This window comes from Pogona vitticeps, chromosome 1, assembly GCF_051106095.1.
Source record: "Pogona vitticeps strain Pit_001003342236 chromosome 1, PviZW2.1, whole genome shotgun sequence".
NCBI classification, from domain to species: Eukaryota; Metazoa; Chordata; class Lepidosauria; order Squamata; family Agamidae; genus Pogona; species Pogona vitticeps.
This window is the reverse complement of record NC_135783.1, coordinates 216,538,466-216,556,541: the sequence shown is the minus strand read 5'-3', so window position 1 is coordinate 216,556,541 and position 18,076 is coordinate 216,538,466. Positions and strand designations below refer to the sequence as shown.

Below are 18,076 nucleotides of genomic sequence, written 5' to 3'. Positions count from 1 at the left end.
GAATCATTCTGCCCACATATGGGCTACTTGTGAGCATAATTGGGATTTGCTTTGCACAAAACACACTCTTTGCATTGTGCTTTAAGCAGAACAAGAACACGAGAGGTATGCTGCATTGGCATTCTGCTTATAACATGGTGTAACAAGGGTGATGCAGTTTATTCTGTTCAAATACATTGGGACAGAACATTCTGTCTTGTTGTCATGAACAGACTACATAAATCTATGACCACCTTACATAAATCTATGACCACCTTACATAAATCTATGACCACCTATCATCCTTGACAGTGCATTATGTTGACAGTAGGAGTTCTGTTTCTTTAGGGTTATTTTACATATTACATGAAAAGACAGGACCTCCACGTCTCTTCTGTGAGTTGACATCCCATCTTCAATCGTTCTTGGAACTCTCTGGTCACAGTTGGCTTACACCTTCTTTAGCCTTGTCCAATTTCTGACACAGAGGGTTATTTGTCATTATTATAACATTATTTATTATTTGTCATTATTATAACATTATTTATTATTTGTTATATTAATAAAAGGGGGGAGCCATGTGGCCATTGCAAAATACAAATGCAAGAATGGGCATTCTTTATAGTCTGCTAATAACATTTTTAAAAAATCATGTAGGGTGTGAACTTTCATGGGGCAAATCACACTTCCTCAAAGCAAGTACTAAAAGTCCAAATGTTCATGACAAGATGGGGTTTGCCAGGAGGTGGTTCTTAGATGTAAAGTTCTTGACAAGATGAATTTCGCCAGGCACGTCCATCTTGGAGGAGGTCAGGAAGCAGTAAGGTGATGGTTTTAAAGTTTGTTTGTTTGTTTGTTTATTTATTTACAATATTTTTTAGCCGCACCATTACTAGTGGCTTCTGGGCGGCGTACAACATTAAAACTTAAAAACATTAAAGTTGTGGCTGAGGCAGCTGTGGGTTGGATTTTACACCCCAGTCTTTCAAACAAAGGGGCCCAGGCTATGCAAGCACACCTCCTCTCCATTTGGCTCTTGTTTAAAACAGACGTGTTTCTGCTTGACCAGGGAAGCAGGGTGATGCAGGAAACCCATTTTTAATTGGGGTTTTAAATTAAAAAGACTAATTTTTTTTTTATTAATGGCCTGTAAATATATCACCTATGCTTGCATTTGTTATAATAGTTTATTATTCTGAAGTGCTTTGGTAACTACTAGAGGTGAAGAAGATAAAAGCAAAAGAGGCCCATCCTGAGAGGTTAACAATCTAGGGGAAGGCAGGATCCTTGTATGTTAAACTTAAAGGGTTTACTGTCACATAATGAACTTTCATGTGGGCTCTCTTTAACTAGGGTTCAAAAACTTCAGATGGTCCTGAAGTGGCCACCTAAGGAATGGTTAGAGCCAGATGGTCACTTCCTGTGATACTACATTCTAACAGTTGTACTTTGATTGCACTCGTTTCTTAGCCCAATTTAAATTCTTAGCTTTAATCATTCAACCAGATGTGGGGAAATGCACCCCTCCAGTTGTTAATGAACTGCTCCTCCCAGCATTCCTCATCTTTGGCTATGCTCTCTAGGTCTGCTTGGGACAAGTTGCTTTCAAGAGTGGCAACAAAGACTCTTCTCACCTGTCTGCCTTTAAAAGGTAAAGGTTCCCCTTGACATTTTTAGTCAGTCGTGTTCGACTCTAGGGGGCGATGCTGATCCCCGTTTCCAAGCCGTAGAGACAGCGTTTGTCCGAAGACAGTTTCCGTTGTCACGTGGCCAGCGCGACTTAGACCCGGAACGCTGTTTACCTTCCCACCAAGATGGTACCTATTTATCTACTCGCATTTACATGCTTTCGAACTGCTAGGTTGGCGAGGAGCAGGGACAAAGCGACGGGAGCTCACTCCATCACATGGCCAATTTGGAAGGTATGAAGGAGAGAAGGTTTTTTTTGTCATGGCTCCGTTTTTCTGGGATGCAGTGCTATCTCTGAAGTCCCACAAGCTGCATCACTATATAGGGCTTTAGGAATTTCCTCAAGACCTGTGTGTGCCTTTTGGTCTTTCCTTTAGTTATTCATTTTAAGAGAGTCCTGATGGTTTTAATTCCAATTGTGTTTTTGTTGCTTTAATATTTAGGGCATGGGATGGGTTTCTGTTATCATCAGCAACATTCATTAGTTTGGCATTAATTGTTTTGGTTTTTATCATGGAAGTCATCTTAAGAGAAGCCCATACCTGAAAGGCAGCCTACAATATTGAAACAATCTATGTATATCAAAGTAAGTTTCTGTCAGTTTGTCTTTTGCCAAATTTGGAGGGTAGGTTTGGGATTGTCTGACTTGAAAAATAAAATTATTTTATATACATGAATCTTACTTTGGGGTCCTCTAGGGCCCTTCTCCTAAACAGTTGGGTGGATTTTTTACGAAATTTGGACAGCATGTTTGAGATTATTTGACTTGGTATATAAGTCGTGTGCCATAAATCAAAATAACTCTGGAGGCCCTCAAAAGCACCCTCATTATTTTGTCTTAAAAGGCTGAATGGAATTTTTTTTAGAATGGCCTATTTTTCCATTTGCATTTTATTTTGTTTTGACCACACGGGTACTCTTTATTTCAATAGGAGCAGGACTGGCAAGGAATAGGTTGTTGTTCTTTTTTTTCTTTTTCTTTATAATTTTTTTTGTAAGCATTCAAAGAATTGTTTCTTCAATCAGTTAGTTGAGCTGAGTTTGTTTTTAAATCGCTGCTTGAGGTTTTACTATTCCAAATTTTTTAAGTTTTTATTTATCTAAAACATAAACATAAAATACACAAATCAAAATACAATAGAACTGTGTTCCCCACCACTGTAGATGGGATCTCTTGCTATAATCTTCTTCCTCCATCTATATTCTTCCTCTTCTTTTATTGTTCTCTTCTCCAGAAGTGCCTTCATTCTTGATTTGGAGCTTTCCTGCCTTGATTCTTGATTTGGAGCTTTACTATTCCAATTAGTGGGTGACTTCGAATTGGCATGGAAAGGGAAGCAGCATGTTTAAGACAGGATAAGTGATCTGCACCAATTGTTTCCTGGCCAGTGTACATTGGATACAACATAGTTTCAGTGAATATTTAGTGAAGCGCTAAGTATACACTTAGTTTTGTTTTGCTAGGATTGTTTTGTTTTATCTTGGATTCCTTTTGGTGTTTCTTTTTTCTTTTTTTAAAGCTCTGTACTGTATGCCTTCCTCATAACCCTTGTTACATTCTTCTCTACCCCTTCTTTGCTTTGTTTACTTCATAAAAGGGGTGATCTTCCCAATATGAATTGCAAATGAATAACCTTCTGTAGTTAAGAATGTAAATGTGCTTTCACTATGATAGCAGCTGTGACTAAGACCCAAATGATTTGTCTACTTAGTCTTTCGGTGTTGGTGGTGATATGAATACAGTATGTATATTAGAATAGCTCTGCCCTGTGGCAGTTTCTATGTATTCACTGCTCCTCTTGTCTCCCTGAAGAATTCTCCAGCTTGCTCTTTTGATCTGCCTTTTATCTCCAGGTTTGTGGCTTATGCACTCAGGGAGCTTTTTACAACACAGCTGTAAAGGGGGACTGGGTGCCCAACATGGCTGGTTTTATGTGTTTTTCTTGTGCGCTTTGAGATATAGACACCATTGCAGCACATATACACCATCTGAGAGATATCTTAGAACAGACAATAGATTGCACCAGACTGTTCCACCAGCCGCCCAAATTGCAATCGATTTCGCCATGTGATCACACCCGTTGTGTCTTTTAATCTACTCAGGGCGCGGTTACACTGATGAATTAAATTGGGAACTGCTTTGGGTTTTAAAACTGAGTTGAAGTTACATGGTTTTTGTTCTGGTGTGTGTACCCTCATGGTCGTCTCCTATGATGACATCATCACCACAACCAAGGACTGTATCTGAGCTCAAGCATCAAGAAGGACTGGTCAGCTGGGAAGGAGTGAACTGCTACCTTTTTTGCTGGGCTGGCCGAAGGGAGACCTTGCCTTGATGCCTTATGCAGCTGCGGTGGTGGGTTGAGTGGATAAGGAAATTAGGGCAAGGGGCTGGGATTGGAGGTGCCTGCAAGCCAACCAGTGCCCATCAGCCACCGGCAGCGGCAACACGTACGGAGACAGGCTTGGGATGGTTGGTATAACTACCCTCCCCTCTCCTGCATATTCTTCAGTTCTTCCTCCTCCCCACCGGTGTGTGCATGTACACACATGTGCATGCCTCCCTGCACGAGGCCTCCTGAATTTCCACCTTCCCTTTTCCTTCTGCTTCCCCACTTTGCTTCCTAGAGCTGCTTTTTACATGGCCACCTGCATTATCTGCCCTTCCTCCACCCTTTTGCATGCTCCCCTGGGCAAAAAAACAGGGAGGGGAGTAAACAATTCATTTCCCCCCTCCATTGGACCTGGTACTCATTTTGGCAAAACAACAACAACAACAACAACAACAACAACAACAACAACAACAAACAAACTCTGACACAATTTACGCTGGCACATATGTTCATACAGGCCAAAATAATCCAAATTACATTAGATTCACTATTGAGTTAAAATAAACAGCTCTCTTGCAACTGTTTAAAATAACTTCTTTTGAACTGAAAAAAAATGCATGCTTAGCTGTGTGTTGTCCAGGTGGAAATTTTAAGTTCAATTTCAAATGTGCTAAACCCGATGCAAATGTAGGAATATTATGGCGTATAACCACACCTTCAGAGAAGTGTTGTTCTTGGGTGGCTTGGTTTGAATAAAGCAATACGGCTTCTTCATGTTATTTGTTGTGTGAAAAGACAGTTCTCTGCTTGGCTTGGGAATTCAGTTTTGAAATCTGGAGCTGCATGTTTCCTCCTGTTATTGTATCTGTGGCCTGCTTATACTGTAGCTACTTTTGTATCTTTTCATATCTGTGCCTTTCTCAATTGCCTACTTTCGTGATGATAGTGCGTATCTTCACAGCTTTTGGGTATGGTCAGTTTCTGCTAATTGTAATTTAGTTTGTTTCCGGTTGTGTTTTCACATTTGTGTTTCTTGCATTTGGGTTGATTATGTTTTCGATGTAAAGCTTTTTTTTTTGCTTTTTGTTAACTTTTTTTTTAAAGAAACAAGCCAACAAACTCTGAATTAGCCCTTCCTTTCAGTCAGCTTTCACCTTTTCTTCTTCGGAGGACAGACCAAAATGTATACGCTTAGGAAGAGACACCAACAGTGCTGATTGTTCTGGGAAAACTGACTTTTTGGGTCTGTCCAGCTCGTTACAGTAAGTTGGACAGGCCCAAAAGAAGGGATGGGAAGGGGGGCAGGTGTCTAAGGTTAAGTGGGGGGGGCGGCATTTACAATTAACCGTTCTTCAGGAGGGAGAGAGACAAATGTGATTACTGACGGACAGAGGGGAAGAAACTGCTGGCGATCCTCTTGTCAACCAGAACAGCCACATCTCCCTTGGCAGACTGGGTGTGGAACATCTGCTCGCAGTCACTGTGTGGGTCCAAGCTGTCTTTTTAGTTCTCTTCAGCACCCACTTCAGCAATGCCTCAGCAAACGGGGTAAAGAGAGTATAGGATTGTGTCTTTGCTTGCTTGCTTGCTTGCTTGCTTGCTTGCTTGCTTGCTTGCTTGCTTACTTACTGTATTACTGTATTACATTTATAGCCCACCCATCTAGTCATACCGATTACTCTGGGCAGGTAACAACATATCATATAACAAATACAGTTTAAAATCATAACAATATATTACTAAAAAACCCACAATGATCCAGATGGGAGAAAACATAAAAAACAAAATCAGACAGTGGATGGAAGAAAGGTTTGCTTGAACAGCCAGGTTTTCAGCTGGCATTTGAAGATACCCAGGGAAGGGGCCATGCGAATCTCAGGAGGGAGGCTATTCCAAAGATGAGGAGCCACCGCCGAGAAGGCCCGGTTTCTTGTTTTTTTCCTTCCAGGCCTCCCTCGGCATTAGGCTCCTCAGTTTCACCTCCTGGCTAGATTGGGTGGTACGGGTAGACCTAGATGGGAGATGGCGTTCCGTCAGGTAACGAGGCCCTAAACTGTTTAGGGCTTTATACGTAAGCATTAAGACTTTGAAATCTACGCAGAACCGAACGGGCAGCCAGTGCAAGGCAGCCAGAGTGGGAGTAATATGTTGATATTTCCTTACCCCACTAAGAAGACTGGCCACCACATTCTTCCTTGTGCTGTCTTCCTAGGACTGATGCAAAGGATGCTTCCATATGAAGAAAAAACTCATCCAGTGGTTTGGGGTGGAGTGGAGGACTTTGCCAGAGGGCCTTTTGAATGCATTTATATTCAGCTTTCGTGCATTTGCTGAGTGTGTGAAACCAGAGGGGTGTGTCTGAAGAGAGCTATTGTTGAAATGCAGCATTTGAGGTGTGATATAATTATAACAGCATTGCATGATATGTTATCTCATCTATCCTGTATGTTTTCCTCAGCTCCATTTCTAAGAGATGATAAAAGGTTGGATGCAATTTGGAACCTTAACTTGCCCTAGTGAAGAATACAGTATTAGAGAATAGCTATGTCTATTTCAGCAATACCAATAAATAGATTATTTTGAAAACTGAGGGAAATCTATAACCTAGCATTATTCCACAATCATGAATGCATATTTAAGAATTGTATGGTCGGTTAAAATGGCAGGAGAGCTGAAAGGATTAAAATGTGTGTGCAGGGATTGTTAAATTAGATGAAATTAATTTGGATCCCCTAAACAGTGCTGCAAGCAGTGCGTATAGTGGTAGCAAATTTATTCTGGTTTTGCAATGAAGGGAACTTAGAATGATTAAGTAACCTCGCCCATCCCTTGATTTTTTTTTTAAGGTACAAGGTACACTCATGTACGCACCATACAGCATATGGAAGAGACCTTTCACAGTTTAGTTGCTCTTTTTTGTAGGCACATAGCAGGAAATTTGTGACAAAAATACAGTGCACATTTGTTAGGAAGCTGGATTAACACAACATTCAACAAATCAAACAGTTAAACTATCAGATTGCATGGCCTATGTGATTGTATACCTCTCTCTATACCCTTAAATAATCAAGGATCTGGACTTTTACTGTTGAATAACCTCTGTGGCAATGTTTTAATGAGGTCCTTCTTTTTCTTTGCAATTCTTAAACCTAGATTTCATTGTTTGGTTTCTTCCTCTTGTCACTTTCGGTATTTAATTTGGTTGGGATAATTTAGAGAACTCTTCACCTGCCTCATTTTGGAAGTACAAATGAAGGTGGCAACTTGTTGGAAAATCAATTAAAACTGCCTACTCTGGAGAGTCTGTCAGTCAGTATTGACTCCATTCTGACTTCAGGCATCACTTGTTTGGCAAACCTGATGTTTTTAAACGCTTTGACTAGCAAGTAGACGCAACAAGGGCTCATCACTTGTGTGGTGCTTCCTCAAGGAGCCTAGTGCAACTTGATTACCAGTAATTAGCTGCAATAAATTTTCATTGGGATGGAGGGGATATTATTGTGGTTATCAGAATATGAAGGACTAGTTTGTGGTTCAAAACCTGACATGTCATCATACTGGTTATTTATCCATGGTTCTACACTCTCTCCTACAACCACTGCCACATGAACTGTGTGGCTGGTTGCATTGCTTCAGAACAGTGTTGTTTAACTCTTGATGGGATTTGCTACGATGGAAATTGCTTAAGGAAGAGGCATAAACTGAGTAGTGGGAAAGAAATCCTGATGCCAAAAATTGAGATTTGTGCTCCTTACAATTTACTGAGCATCTTGATATGCTTAATTCCAAATTCATTCATTCATTCATTCATTCATTCATTCATTCATTCATTCATTCATTCATTCATTCATTTATTTACCTATTATTATGCTTTTACCTATTATTGTTAGCTGCCCAGAGTAGACTTTGGTCTAGATGGGGGGGGGGAATATATTTGTTGTAAAAAACAATGTAATAAAATAAAAACAACAGTAATAATATAGTTCAAGATGGCAAAAAATAATCAAGTGATCAAGTGATCAAACAGTACTGGATGTGTACTAGTTGTGGCTGAGATGGTATTCTGTTAACAGGAATGTGACATTTAATTGTCCTGTTCCTTAGCTTTTGTTGGCGAGTGGCAAATAATGAGGAAACCGTATCAGCAGGTTTTTTTAAGGCGGTAGCTGTGGTGGATTTGCAGTGCCTGGTGAATAAATAAAAGGTCATGTGGAATTTTACCAAGTGTTCTGGACTTGCATCTCTTTGCCACTTTCCCAGGAGTTGTGAATTTGGTTTCCATCCTTGAGTTCTGACTGGAATTTTTCTTCTGAAAACCCTTATAATTGCAGTGGGCTGAACAGGGGCAGTTCTCTTGATCAGAAACTCCGTGATTTTGTTTTCATCTCCATTAAGTAAAAATTCATCCTTCCAGTTGAAGTCTGAAGATGGCAAAAAGAAAAAAGAGGAAGTGTTGGTTTACCTTGCTTGGAAGTACAGTATGCTTTATATCTAAGGTTTTTCTGAACAAGGTGTGTACAGGTATTGCCAGTGAAAGTTCTCCAGTGCCTATAGCCTGGAAAAGCGACCTACACAGGGATCTTCCTGGTGATGTACGTGCATATGGGATGTTGTCTTGTACACTGCCCTTCAGTCAGACCAGTGGTTCATCAGTTTCTGTACTGGCTTTCTGTACTACCCTTCGGAGTAGTAGCTCAGGATTTGGAGCAAAAGGCTTTTCCATCTATCTACCTAGCTTCCACCTGGCTTCTTTAATTGGAGATGTGAAAAATTGGATCTGGGGAAACATGTTTTTCCCCCTCAATGTTTCTTTAAAAGAAAAGAAAAAAGGAGGGGGGACATAACAGTTACCTTTATTCTGGCAGTCTTGCTTTGGAGTAATATAGGATATAGAGAAGACCCATAGTCCAACATAATTAGTTGTCCTTGTTGGGAACGAACGACTGGGTTCTTTCCAGAAAATCTTGCAGCACATACTTGTGTGCAGTTGTCAAACTGAGCTTTTGGTTTGATACATCTCTCTCTTTTCCCTGTGTGTGCTTTTAGGTGCCGTTTTCAACCAGATACAAGAAGGAGGTGCTCCCAAGATATCCGCATGTTTGAGGCTCTCGCTCTGCCATGGAATCCTGGCCTTTGCTGGCCTGGGTTTTGCTCCTTAGCTTGATAGTGGACTGCCTGAAGAAGGTGGAAGCCCGAGACTTTACCGTGAAAGATATTGTCTATCTTCATCCTTCAAGTAAGAATTGTGGTGCAGCTTGATGCAGTAAGAGGCTCATCCCTTGTTTGTGGGGTAACATTCAAAGGGTAGATGCGTTAAAGGGCCTGAATAGACTAAGCTTTTGGCAGAAAATAAATGGATTCCTAAAATGAGAAGATCCTGTGTAACGGGGAGACTTTTTTATGCTTTTCCTGGTTGAACAAAGTGCATGGGCTCTGGGCAGTGGCAAGATGGCTTTTGTGGCCCTTAAGACTACCTTCCCTGTTGCAGATAAATTTCGTTGTATGGGTATACTGTGTATATACTTACAATGACAATAAATTATATTATTATTATTATAAGGGCTTTTTCTGCTTTTGGGGCCTCCAGAGTTGGTTGATTAAATAGCTAGCTGGCTGGCTAGATTTCACTGAGCGACAATATGAATCTTATGTGTACCTACTCTTAGTGAGCTACTGTTATTCCTAATATAGATTTAAATTATAGTTTCAAAGGTCGATCAGTCAGTTAAAAACTTAAACAGAATTTGAGAATGCCTTGCCATCCCATTTCAGAGCAGGCACTTCTCGTGTATGTGTGTTGGGCTTCTTTTGTTTGTTTGTTTCGCCATTTTCAAGCTTGGCGGGGGTGTTGGATGCAAAAATATGCCCCCCCCCCAGCCTTGCCATAGTTGCAAACCCTTAAACAAAGTCATGGATATTTGGTGCTTAAAGTGTGCCTATTGACACATCCGTTTGTCCACTGGTGTAAAGGGAGGATGACAATCCAATTGGTTCTTCCAAAAAAGGAAAAATGGGTTTCTAATATGGGGGGGGATTCCCAATGTGGAGTAGTAGATAGAGTGAGGAACTAGGGCTCTGGAGACTAGGGTTTGAATCCCCGCTCGGCCACGGAAACGCACTGGGGGAGTGGAACTGGTAAAACCACTCTGTAAATATCTCACTTACCTTGAAAATCCTATTAGAGTCACTATACGTTGGTTCCGACTTGACGGCACAAAACAGACAGAATATGTGGGGAGGGCAGTAGGGTTTCTAAAATCTATCCTTGTTCTCTACTAAAAGTCATCATTGCTTCCACCTTCCCCTTTTGACTTCCTCCTGGCTTTCTCCTTAACTATTGCACAAGACTTCAAACTCAGAAATTTAAGGCAAGCTTTCCTCTATGGTGCTGGTTTTAAAAATACATAAAACAGCTTTGTAGAGCTGGGAAGAAACTAGTTACCTTTTTTTAAAAAATTGTTTTTCTATTTTTCTCTGATTTGCAGCTTTGTTCACATTTTTTTTTTTACAAAAAGACTTAATGGAAGAAAAAGAGAGAGACTTGTTTGCAGGAGGGATACAGGATTCATTCATGTTGGCCAGGAGAGGTAATAGATGGAGTTACAGACAATGTCTGGGCACTGGGCAGTTCCTTTTTACTTCTTTTAGAATAGTACTCTTTATGGACGGTGCCTTCTGCTCTGAACCATAGTCTATCAGGCTTATTAACTTCTTTGATCATGTGCCAAAGGTCCCACAGCTGTGACTACAGTTCTTTGAAAACTCTTTTAAGTACCAGGCTCCTCGGAAGCCCTCTCTTCTGTCTCCCTCCCTCCCTCCCTCCCTCTCTTCTCCGCTCCTCTGAGCCAGTCTGTCCATAGGAGGTATAGCATCATGAAGGCAGTGAGCAGTGCCTCAGGTGACAATAGCACTGGATGAGCTCTCTCTAACAAGACTCCTGGCATCATGCAAATATCCTGGTGAATTTATAGTATCAGTTTGGGTCCAGTATTTTTTTTATGAAAATCGCCTTTGCTATATTTGTAGGATATGTAATATGCTCTGGTTATTTGGTTGTTGAGCCTTTGCTTTTGTTTTAGAATGTTTCTAATATATTTTTTAACTAAAAGACAAAGGCTTGTTCATGTAAGATTAAACTCGGTATGTAAATGAACAAATAGCATCAAAATTAGATGATTAGAAATAGCAACCAGTGTCACCTGCATTATGAGAAGGGAGGTGAGATGGAGACACCTCTGTCCCAAGCACCGTCTGTCCCAGCGGTGAAAGGGGAGAGAAATAAAGGAACAAAGGTGGCTGGATCCAGGGAGACAATCCCGGGAGAGCCTCCTAGAAGGATTACTAGGAAAGAAGCACCCTATGATCAGGAGAAAGAAGGAGGGCCAGAACTGCCAAAGGAGGAGAAAAAGGGAGATTGGTGGGAAAGAACCCATAAAAGGGAGCGGAGTCCCAAGGAAGGGTTTAGTAGAAGTGGGAGAAAGTGAGAGTCAGAGCAAGAGAAGATTCTTCCCCCAGGGCGCGCGAGTGGATTTGGCGAGAGAACCCTTGGACACAAAAATGGGAATGGCTGATGGTCCCAAGAGAAGAAGCGGAGAGGAAGAAGAGAGCAGTTGTCCCTCAGAAACCCTCTTAGTGGGGAGAAAAGGAAGCCTAGGAGTGGGGACCTAGACTGAGGGAAGGGAAAGCCAGGACAGCAGAAACAAAGAAGAGAGAGAGAGAGAAAGACAGATGAAGGGGTGCCACTTGTGACCGAAAGAAGAGAGTCTCTGGGACCTGGGACTTCTATGAGCCAGGTGAGCGATCAAAAAGAGATGACTACCCAGGAGAAGCAACCATGCCTCTGTTGCCAGTATCACCAGGGCCAGCATTGAGAAACGGGGACCAGTTTGACCTACAGGGTCCATGGGATGTTGGTTATGAGAACATGTTGTTCTAGGATGGAACCTGTTTCTTGCCCCATTGGGTAAGGAAAAGACAGACATTAAACTTCATGTACGTAGTTTTATTGAAGTTCCCACGATAAGTGTTGATGGTTTTCACCTTGACTCAGAGTCCGTGTCTGATAGAGTGGAACAAGAACAAGGAACTGAACCCAGAAACCTAAAAACCAAACACTCACAGGCATATATAGCAAAATTCAGCAACAAATATGTCTTGTGCTGTGAATAAAGTACTACTAAAGGGAAAATGAGTACTTGTTCACATTTCCACTTAGCAGCATTGATTATGTTTAGAACTAGTACCGGTTTTTAGATGCTGTTCCTATAAATAGTGGTGAAGAGGAGCTGACCAGCATTCATGTATGGATGACAGAAATATCCAGAGTGAAGCGTGCTATTACTGTATTATCATTGTGGGAACACTACTGGTTCAGCCATTTCTCTTGAGATGTGCTGCCCCACCACCCCAAAAATCTGGTCTGGATGGTTCGGAGAATCTGGCATAGATTACAGAAGATCAGGTAAGAGTAGGGCTCTTGTGGGTAAGTGGGCATCCACAGTGTAACGTGGATTGTAGCCCAGTTATTTTTTTCCCATGTGAGGAAAGCCAACTGCTTTGTAATGTTCATACATTGTGTAAGCCATGAGAGTATTGTTCCTGTATTGGGAAGGTTGGGGGAAATAGATTATCTAGCACCTACCAAAGGAGTGTAAGGCCAAGCTGAAAACTGAACCAGAGATTTCCAACTTAGATTTTTTTAACCACTATCCTATACAGTAGGATCATGGTATATGAGGGGGATCAGTTCTGAGTCCCCCCTGAACAGATGCTGAAAAACATGGAAATAGTGAACACTGTACATAGCATGGTCTCTGGCTCCCTGTAGTAGCTAGTTGTAGTGAATACACCATGAAAATACATCTAAATATGTATTTCTGGATTTTTTAATTTAACATTTTCCAGCAGCGGATAAGTGAATCCGCAGATACTGATCCCGCAGATAGGGGGTCCTAGTGTATTCATTTTTTTTTCAGCTAGATGTCAGCATTCTCCGCCTTAGTTTTGTAAACTTTTCAGTTTCATAATGCAGTTGTTTTCTATATTGTACTTGCATTCTTCCTCAGAAACAATTAATCCTCAAGGGAGAGAAATCATCATACAGAAAAATCATGGTATATTGGTTTGGGAATGTGGCTTCTTTCTTTCCTGTGCTTTTTTTATGTTGGTTGTTACATTTCCCCCCCACACCTCCATGAGATTCTTGTGTTTCTAGTTCTGCTTCGTGGAAAGTACCAACGGGGTAGAAACCTCAATTGTCCATTGCTGTTGTGGTTTTTCTGCCCCAAAATTTATAGGTCATCTTGGTCTGTCTCTCCACACTGTTGGAGAGCTCATCCTATTCAAACTCTCCCATTACTTTATCACAAAAAAAAAGGGGGGGAGAAAACCAAATGATGGGCAGAGCTGGTAAACATTACTTATCTATTAAACATCTGATTTGCCTTTCTGACAAAAACGGCATTCAAAGCAGCCCTTCATAAAATGAAATAAAAATGAAATGTTGCTTGTTCAGGATTAAACAAAGATTACAATCAGGAGGAGGTCTGCCTGGTGGGGGAAAGAGGAGAGAAAAACCATTCCATGTCCATGGATGGCCACTAATGTGGTGGATTTGTTTCCTTTTTAAAAAAGAAGTTTCAAATACTCTGATGCTAGTATCATACTGCTTGGCAATGCATTTATCTATGCTGGAGGAATCAGGCACCAAGGGTTCCTTCTCAGCTCTGGCTTAGGATACAAAGGCTTCATTTCATCTTCTTTCTAAAACGTACTCGTTCATTTTCAGAGCATAGGACTAAACTGTAGAAGTGTTCCAGTGCCTCAGGCACCTTTTGTGAGTTTACCATGATTGTATGATATATTAAGTTGATATAGGTGGCTTGCCAGTGTATAGTCACTGTAACAGGCTTTCGTTTTTCCCAGGAGGAAGAAAGTAATCATTCTCATGGTGCAATAGGGGAAGCCTATATTTTAACTCAAGCTTTTTTGAAAAGAAGATATAGTCTAGAATTTGCTGTGTAGTGAACAGTATTTCTAGAAAGCCAATATTAACTTGATTGATGTTTAGGCATCCTTCAGTCTCAAGAGACTATGGTAACGTGCTTTGTATGGAGGACTTGGAACAATGTCTAGTGTGGCTGAGAAAGCCAATTCGAGAGTGACAATCCCTTCCACACTGAAGACAAATACAATCTCTCCCCTGTCCAACTCCCTGATTTTGCTGCTTTCGTGACTGCCTCTTTGCCTCAGCCTGCTGAATGAATGTCTCTTCAAATTGGGAGAGGCCATGCTGCACTGCCTGCCCCCAGGCTGAACGTTCCAATGTCAAGGTTTCCCATCTGTCGAGGTCCATTCCTACGGCCTTCAGATCCCACTTCCAGATATCCTTGTATCGCAGCTGTGGTCTCTTTCTGGGGCAATTTCCCTGCACTAATTCTCCAGACATGAGATCTTTTGGAATCTGACCATCAGCAGTTCTCATTACATGCCCAAGCCAAGGTAGATGTTGCTGTTTCAGTAATGTATACATGCTAAAAATTCCAGCTCATTCCAGGACTACTCTATTTGGAACTTTGTCCTGCCAGGTGATACAAAAAATGCATTGGAGACTACGCATATGACAATTTGATGTGTTTTATATTCATCAAGGTTACTGTGAAATTTTAACTCAAACCAATTTTATGTTTGGGTATTTCTGCAACAATGTTTTTCGGGTGAAATTTAAAAAGTCCAGGCCTGAAATGTTACAGTGTGCAGCTGTGTATTGGTTACTTCTAAACATTATTTACCTGTCTCAGTTAAGCTGTATCTAAAATTTTGTGTCCTGAACATAGCTACAGAGAGATCCTGGGAAGGTTTTAGCAACACATTTTAATTAATATTCATACTACTTCTCCTCAAGAAACCTAAGAATTTGAGATTGTAAGTGCACCAGTAATCAGATGGAGTTCTCTAATGTGTGTAGACATATATCCAGGTATGTCAATAAATGCACACATGTGCAAGCTGATAGGAAAAGAATAAGAAGTAGCATTCATTAGCAAAGGAAATTACTCTTTGCCCGGCTTTCAATTCTGGTACTATGCACATTTACACACTTGAAATAAATGGCAGTGCTTACATTTTAATAGACATACTGTATGTAAGATTGTGTTGCACTCCTACAGCAGAAGGTTGCTTTAAGTGTACAGTTTCACTTTTTGCACAAAGAAGCTGATTGGAGTTCCAAACAGTGCATCTTTGTCCTGCAAATTCTGGCTAGAATTCAACTGATAGTTTATACTGGCAACAGTGAAATGCTGTAAGGCTCCACAGCAAATTGCCACTGATTAATGAGGTTCAAGTTGCGATCCTGGGTGCATGCCCCATTGTGCAGTGATGCTCACACCCAAGGAGTGCAACTGGCATCTTGTTAATTAGTGGCAATTTGCTTCCACAAATTAGGCCATTTCACTTATCCAAGTGTGAATCACCAATTGGATTCTGGCCAGCAACTGGCAGGGGCTTGTTTTCTACTTTAGCATCTGTGTTTGGCTTTATGGGCTTAACCAAAAGATGCTTCAGCTTCATTGCAAATCATTATAATTCTTTGGTCTGGTTCTTGACATCAAACTTGAAGAAGAATATAAAGCATGACTAGGCAACATTGTTGTCCTGCAGAAGTGTTTCCCATCTTCTCCAGTCGTGTAGGCCAAAACATCTGAAGGGTCCCAGATTGTCTGCCCCAGTGTAGGCTGGGGTTCAGAAGAGGGTAACACAGGTGGTGAGTGGCCCCGGGGGAAGTACTGAGAGAACATAACTATATGTTTAGCCTGGAGATCAGAAGACTAAAGGTCAGGGAGATTTCATAATATTTTTCAAATCTTTGAAGGGCTGTTGCATGGGTGAAGAGAGAACCCTTTTCCTCTGCCACTATTAAATCTAATGGACTCTCAGGGTAGGTTCTGGGTGAACATGAAAAGGAATCTGTTTTTCTGTGGGGAAACTAAAAAAGAGAGAGGGCAAAATAACTGAATTGTAAGATTAGTTTGATAGCGAAACTAGATGTTGGGTTCCTCCTTGTCAAGTCATGTAGGTGTTTACTTGAGGCCCAAGCTCTGGATTTCCTCCACTCACCAAGCAGTTGGATCAGGTGGCTTTCAAGACTCCCTCCTATTGTTTCTACTAACCTTTAATATCTTGTTGTCTGGAAAGGGCTTGATTTTTTTTTTTAAGTTTCAAGATTTTTTTGAAAGGTGACTGTGTAGAAAACCTGGGACTCCAAATCAGTCCACTAGCAGTGGGGATCAGCTCTTGTATAAAGCTGTGAAAACCACGATGTATGTGTGTGAATTAATGAATAAGACTGGAAAAACATTATCTATTTTCCAAATGGATTTGAAAGTAAATTTCTTTGTTGTGTTTGCCTTTTTCAGCCACTCCATATCCCGGTGGATTCAAGTGTTTTACGTGTGAACAAGCAGTAGACAACTATGAATGTAACCAGTGGGCTCCTGACATCTATTGCCCGAGAGGTAAATAAGCTTCTTATTGCCAGAGAGGTGCCCTTCTAGAATATGTGTCCATTCTAGAAGTGGTTGACATGTGCTACACATATTCTTCACATGGATGCCTTCACCCTTAAAGGGTCACCTAGAGGACAGGGAGGGCCTCTTCTATGGCTCACTAGCTGCAGCCTACCCAGAAACTCTGTACACATTTTATGTAGGTCAGTGACATACATGTATAAAATTGTAATTGTTCTCTTGCATACTGGGGAACATTCAGTGCTGCTGTGTTGGCAGTAGTTTGTGTGGCTCCTTCCTGTAGTCTCTGCATAACTCTTTGATGTTTCTATGAGGCTTTGTTTGGGTACACGCAGTCTTTAAAGGCCCTAGGGAACGTTTTGGGTGCATGGATAGAAAGTTTCTTAGAAATTTTTGCCTCAAGAGTCATTCAAACTCAGTTTTGAGAAGGTTGGTGGTAATGACATCCATTCTGGATTTGTGTAAGACATGTATAAGTCCAGTCCTAATCCTCCTGGTGTAGAGGCAGTGATTCCAAATATTGTATCAAAGAATAGGTTACGGGCCTCCAAAAAGTATTTCAGTTTAAGGAAGACGAACAGTTTGTCGAACTATGTAAACTGCGCATGGACTCGTCCCTCGTATCTTACCCCAGTCCTGCCCAGAGTCTGAGTCAAAGCAGAACACTAGGAACCATGTGGAAGGAAAGCAAAGAAGTCTGTGCATTGGAAGGAGGAGACAGCTGTTTGCTGTACTTTCTCCTGCTGTGGGGGTGACAGTAATGAATTGTTGTAGCAACCATATTTGCTGATAGTTGGACTACAAAGAGATGTTCAATAGAACAAGAAAGTGAGCAGCAGTCCTGACTTTGAAATAATGCTTTCCCACTTCAAAGAGACACGAATTACGACATTAAAGCAGAGAAATTAATTAGGCGGCATGACAGCATACATTTCTGAACTCATGTTTCCATTATTCCCATTAATTCATTAGCTTAGCTACCTGCTTTTGATAATCTACCGTGTTTCCCCGAAAACAAGACAGGGTCTTATATTAATTTCTGCTCCAAAAATGCATTAGGGCTTATGTTCAGAGGATGTTTTATTTTACAATCATGTCATTTTCTGGTTGCTGCACAATGCCGCACAATGGTGGAGGGTGGGGTTTCACTGAACTGGGACTTATTTTTTGGGGTAGGGCTTATATTACGAGCATCTTGAAAAATCATACTAGGGCTTATTTTCAGGGTAGGTCTTATTTTCAAGGAAACAGGGTAGCTGAGATACACTTGCCATAGTTAGGCTTCTGTTAAAGCTCTTTTGTCTTATCTGCTTTGAACGGCACCAGGAGTCTGTCGTTTTGTCATAGTAGGATTGCTGTATATTTACCAAACACAGGATTTGGAGGATTTGGAGGCTGGAACTGACCAGGTGGAAAATTTAATCCATCTTTTAGCTTTACCACAAAGTCCGGTTAGACCTGTAGCTATTGGATACAATTTTATTCACATAGCGCAGCATATTCAGCTGCTTAACTTGTGTGTGTTATGTGTGCACGTACGCACGCGCA

At 41.1% G+C, this 18,076-nt stretch overlaps 1 protein-coding gene and 1 long non-coding RNA gene across 7 annotated transcripts in view; both read left to right on the top strand.

The window, feature by feature from the left end:
• Positions 1–18,076, top strand: part of LYPD6 (LY6/PLAUR domain containing 6) — a 68,321-nt gene that overhangs the window by 41,985 nt on the left and 8,260 nt on the right. For all 6 annotated transcript variants that reach the window (XR_013536963.1, XR_012081945.2, XM_078376733.1 and 3 more), the window contains 2 exons: positions 9,048–9,237; positions 16,418–16,516. Coding sequence is in view for 4 of the 6 variants with exons in the window: in XM_078376733.1 (XP_078232859.1) it covers positions 9,120–9,237; positions 16,418–16,516 (217 nt within the window). In the remaining 2 variants the exon portion in view is untranslated. The remainder of the gene's footprint in view (positions 1–9,047; positions 9,238–16,417; positions 16,517–18,076) is intronic.
• On the top strand, positions 9,429–12,400 carry LOC144583265 (uncharacterized). The gene is made up of 2 exons (XR_013536965.1): positions 9,429–11,293; positions 11,347–12,400. It is a non-coding gene; the product is annotated as an uncharacterized LOC144583265 (long non-coding RNA).